At 40.1% G+C, this 5,402-nt stretch overlaps 1 protein-coding gene across 1 annotated transcript in view; it reads right to left on the bottom strand.

Annotated features, from left to right (window-relative positions):
* DIO2 (deiodinase, iodothyronine, type II) overlaps positions 1 to 4,856 on the bottom strand; it is a 12,229-nt gene extending 7,373 nt beyond the window's left edge. Inside the window, 1 exon segment of the mRNA XM_010139786.1 lies at positions 4,635 to 4,856. Within this exon segment, the coding sequence (XP_010138088.1) occupies positions 4,635 to 4,856 (222 nt within the window).
* Between the last annotated feature and the right edge of the window lie 546 nt (positions 4,857 to 5,402).

Below are 5,402 nucleotides of genomic sequence, written 5' to 3' on the forward strand. Positions count from 1 at the left end.
TTCCTGAGCATCCGAGTGCTTCAGGGAGATGCCATTAAGGTCGTCCCCTTAACTACCTGCACTGTGGAGGAGAAAAGGGAGGATTTTCTCTCGGATAACCTTACGGCTCTGTGCTGGAGACCAGGAACAATAGCTCTGCATTGCTGAAACACAAAGCTTGTATCTGTCACTGGGAAAGCTCCCAGCATGAGGTCTCACCACTGAGCATGGCTAATGGGTGCAACATTTCTGTACCCATTTTAGTCCCCTTAACTACCTGCACTGTGGAGGAGAAAAGGGAGGATTTTCTCTCGGATAACCTTACGGCTCTGTGCTGGAGACCAGGAACAATAGCTCTGCATTGCTGAAACACAAAGCTTGTATCTGTCACTGGGAAAGCTCCCAGCATGAGGTCTCACCACTGAGCATGGCTAATGGGTGCAACATTTCTGTACCCATTTTAAAAGCATTTTAAGACAATGATTTCTCATCTTTGGGATTTAGAGAGTGGATTCATCCTAGCCCTAAATAAAACATGATGCTTAGCAATTTTAAAAAAAATTTAAAAGTAAATACAATGTTTTTTTCAAAGCTTCTCTGGCTTTATCTCTGGATTTCTGTCGATATGAGACACATTCAGTCTACATGCTGTGGGCTAAAACACGTGCCTCACTGGCATTTGATAGCATACATGTATCATGCAGGATGCACACTAACACCTTTCCTGTACATGCTGTGGGCTAAAACACGTGTCTCACTGGCATTTGATAGCATACATATATCATGCAGGATGCACACTAACACCTTTCCAAAAATCTCTTTTGTTCTTTCTCTCTCATCACTAGGTGCGGTTCCATTCAATCTGCACAGAAGCGTGTGTATGTGTGTATTCACATACAGAGACATGAGAGGACTGGCTCCTGAAAGAGCAGGTTATGCATGCCCGTGTTTGTGTCTTTTTGCAGTTATACACATGTATGTATGTACACGTATATAATTAGATACAGGTATGTATACACCTGTATATGTACAAACACATATGAAAGGGTAAATACCTACACTCACATATATACATGATTTGCTCTTCGGGATCAAACTTCTGTAGATAAACAGAGCACAACACATAAATAAGTGTTGACCTCTTTCAATGATATAGAGTCAATGTAACTTGACTACTAGCTCTATTTATCTCTGTTACGACAATTAACCTGGTTCTAAACACTCCCTTGTAATGTAAGACACTCTTGCCTCTCGGAAAAGAATAGGGGGCGGATGTTCTATAAATCACAAAGCTGGTGCAGTGTAGACAATAGCAGCACTGAGTGTGAGACATACTGAACTCAGAGCTAAGGAAGTAAAAAGAAATATGTTAATCATTGATAATACTTACATAGGAAAATAAAAATAAAGATTAATCATTTTGATTCCAGTGGGACTGTAAAATGTGGAGAAAACAAGTCACAGAGCATGTTCCAATAAAAAAAGAATACCGAATATACTCTATATACAATACAACAAACTCTGCATTGCTTCCCCACTGAGGATGCTAAAATATTCAACTGTTGCTAGGTGATCTTGCCCAGGAAATAATTGCCCTAATCAAAACATCGTGTGCCATAATACTCAATAACAACAAAAAGCAGAACAAAAGCAAGTTGGGTAAAATATTCAGAAGTTTTCTAGAAAGGAAAACATATCAGAATAGCTATTTTCAAATATACTCTGCTTTAATTATTCCAAGATTGTTTCTTGTACACACTAGGCTCGAAACAAAATCACTTAATTCTGGGACAGTCTGTGTGCTTTCAAGGCAGAGTCCTTTCTGGTAATAAATTTACTTTAATGCAGAATCTAGTATCTACCCACAGAATGGATTCTGAGACCGAGTTTTTTCTGGAATGGCTTCCAATAATTTATTCCAATAAATTTTTCTGAGAACAGAAATTTTGCATCAAGTACTTTTGTGAAAATTGTTATGAAATATACCCAGGAAGACTTCTGTGTAAGTGACACAAAACATAGTAAAACCAAGCATAGTTACTGCTTTAATCCAGTCTTCCACTAACTGGCAGTCTAGCTTTGGTTTATCTAAGACATTTGAGATTCTGCTATTATAATAAAAATTGGTGATTATCTCATAAATGCTCAACAGGATGAGCTTAAGCACCTGCTTAAGCACTTTGCTAATACCTGGCTTCAGCTAGCAAATAGGAGCAACAAGCAACCAGGTTTTTATTAACTCCATTTTGCAGGTACTGTTTAGTACCCTGATTCCATAATATTTTCATTTCCTACCCTCACTAACTGGCTAAGATTAAGATTAAGATACCACAACTGGGCAACCCTAATCAGGATTTAGAAAAAGATGGTTTAAAGAAGATGCTTTGTGCGACAGGCTTTAATATGCTTCACTATTTTTCATGCTTTTAAAACAGTGCCACAAACCAGGCGAAATCTCAATTTTTTCCAACTCTACCAGTACAGCTCTCCACCTCAACCTTTTTTTCTTTCTCTTTCTTACAGAAGCAAAAGATTCTCCTCAGTTGTGGAGGTAATGACTCTTCTTCTCCTAATATAGCTCCTCAGTTTATCGTGTCCCCTTTATAATTTGATTTCTACACTTATCTACTTTCCTGCGACGATCAAGGGTTTCCAGTGATCTTCTGTCTTTATGGCCCACTATTCTAATAAGGAAGAGTCTTTCCATGAATTGTTGGTCAATTAGTTTTGTGTTAAGGATAACTGGCATGAATGGATTTTTTTTTTCCCCTTTCTGGAACAAGGTGGTAAAATTTGGTTATGTTACACATTTTTCTGCTAACTTCATTGAGGCCCAGAATTCATTCTAGGGACCTTAAAGCCTGATTGGCCTGCATAAGCTAAGTTATTTAATGGTGATAAGGAAGAAGGGCTTTTATTACCAAAGTTCAAGCTATAAATTTAATTGCCAACAGTAAAAATAGTGAAGTCATCCTCCCTGTAGCTTCCATGGTTGACATCAACAGTACTGAGGAAATGGCAAAAATGACTTTGGAAAGTACAGAAAGGCATGAAACATCTTTATTTTAAATAATTTTGTGTTATTTAATCAAAATGAGATTGAAAATTGCTCATGGAGCCTCAGAAGGCTCCTTACAGCTCCAAACCTTCTCCAGAATCTGAGCCACATATCGAGTTGCACATGTGGGAACTGGAAACTTGGCTGCTTCAGAGCCATGCTACCAACTTCCGCTGGAGCCTTGACAAAGTCTTGGGTCAACTGTCCTGCCTTGCCTTGTCTGTAAAATGGGAACAATTGTGTTCACTAGCCCATTTAACAAGGCCACTGTAAAATTTACTTACTTAACGTCTGTGAAGAGACTAAAAACAGAAACTAGAAGGGCCAGGAGAATAGTGAGCTTCATTCAGCAGTGCTTTATTTGGATAGCCAGCTGGCTGATTCCTAGGGTGGCTGTAAGAGGGTGACCCATTTGGCAAAAGCTAATGTTATTTATATTTGTCTTACACTGAAGATTAATGTCCCTGTGGCTTGGGTTTCAGGCTAAGCAGCTTGCATGCTGCATTACAAAGCCAGCAAACACCAACACCTCCAGCTCTTCACAGCTCTAGGTAAGGGCAAATACAAAAGCCATTGTGGGGGAGTGAAAGGGGAAGGCAATACAAAAAAGAAATATTTTGGAAAGTACAGAGCTATCTTTTGCATAGGACCCCTATGACCTCATGTCATCACATGGAATATGTTAAATTAGATGGTCTAAATAAGACAACACATTAACAGACTAAGCACTGTTTTTGAAGCCACAGAGCTCTGAACACACTTCTGCTTACTAACTGGGTGGCCTGTGCAAGCCATTTCATCCTTTTGGATCTCCCATTTCAATCTATAAAAAGGAACTATAACTACCTCATGAGACCTGGGCAGTACCATTGGGTAATGTTTGTCCGAAAATTGAAATAAAAAAAAAAGGTATATGTTGCATGACTGTCACTGGCTTTATTCACTTAAATCACCAGCCGCCCCTCTGCTAGTCAAGTTCATTTTTAACCTCTGACATGTCCCTCTGTCACTGCTCTCATGGAGAAGAAAAGCTCACTGTTTCACTCACTGCTCAGTTTTACTATTACTTGGATGCTTCCTCCAATATAAAAATTAACACGTGAGTAATAGAAAATGCTGGTGTAATGACCAAGGTTCATTTCTATCTGTAATCAAAATGATTCTGTCTATGTATAGCTCTATCTAAAGATGCAGTCTTTGTTCAGTCTCTGAAGATCTCACATAGCAAACAATTAAACAGCTGTAAAAACACCTAGAATGTTTTACAATTACTCTTACATGAAGATCTTGAAATACTTCATAAACACGAAGATTATTAATGTACTAGTAGGGAAACTGAGGCACAGCTAAACTGCTGCAGCTGCACATAGAGTTAGTGGCAGAAGAGAGAGGCAGCAGCTCCTGAATCTCGTGAACCCTTATCCCTGACTTAAAAGTACAGCTCCTTTCAGCTTATACCTCCCCCATAAATCTTAACATCAGGTAGGAGATAGTCTGCTCCGCACAGAGTCATTCCCTTCCATTCTTTGTTTAAAACAGAGATTTTCATCACAATTTACTCCTGCCAACCTGCTAATCCCCATCCCTCCGTACCCACCTGCTTGTAGGCGTCCAGGAGGAAGCTGTTCCAGACACAGCGCAGCCCCTCAGAGGTCAGCATCCTCCTCCACTCACCGCGCCCAGACTTAGACCGGCTCAGAAATAGCACCATGTGCTTCAGGAGGATCACAGAGTCATACAGCGCAAGGAAGAGGCAATTGGAGAAAAAGACCGGCAAGATCTGAAGCGTGATCAGCAAATCCACACTTAGCAGACCCATTTTTCTTGCAGCTTCTCTTCAGCCGGGTGACTTCAGTTCCCTTTTTTGCTCTGTACCCTCATTTAAAAAAGCAAAGTAAAAAGCATTTCAAAAGCCTCATTACCCATCTCTCAGGCACTCTCTTTAAAATGAGCACAGATAGTTAAATATGAGCAGGCTGGTTAAAACAGTAACTGCATGATACTCATCCGACTCGAAGCTGCTTATTTTTCAGAAACTAAGATGTTAACAAAAATTTTTCCCTCAACCAGGAGACTTGATTTTGTGGAAGAGAGAGGCAGCCGTGTTTCCAGTTCCCTGCAGTTACCAAATATAAGCTGAGGCTGTTAATTGTTAACTTCCCTGCACTATCCCATTGTTTCTCAGCTATTTAAGCCATGACCTCCCATTTCTGTGTCAGTAAAGCTAGCTACCAGGTGCAACAATACTTTTTTTAAAAAAACGTTTATGTACATAAACTTTCTGTTCCTTCCTCCCTCCCTCCCTCTCTCCCTCCCTCCCTCTCTCTTTTCCTCCTCCCCCCCACACCCCCGCTGCCCCTCCGCG

Source organism: Buceros rhinoceros, unplaced genomic scaffold (genome assembly GCF_000710305.1).
Source record: "Buceros rhinoceros silvestris isolate BGI_N320 unplaced genomic scaffold, ASM71030v1 scaffold8777, whole genome shotgun sequence".
NCBI lineage: Eukaryota > Metazoa > Chordata > Aves > Bucerotiformes > Bucerotidae > Buceros > Buceros rhinoceros.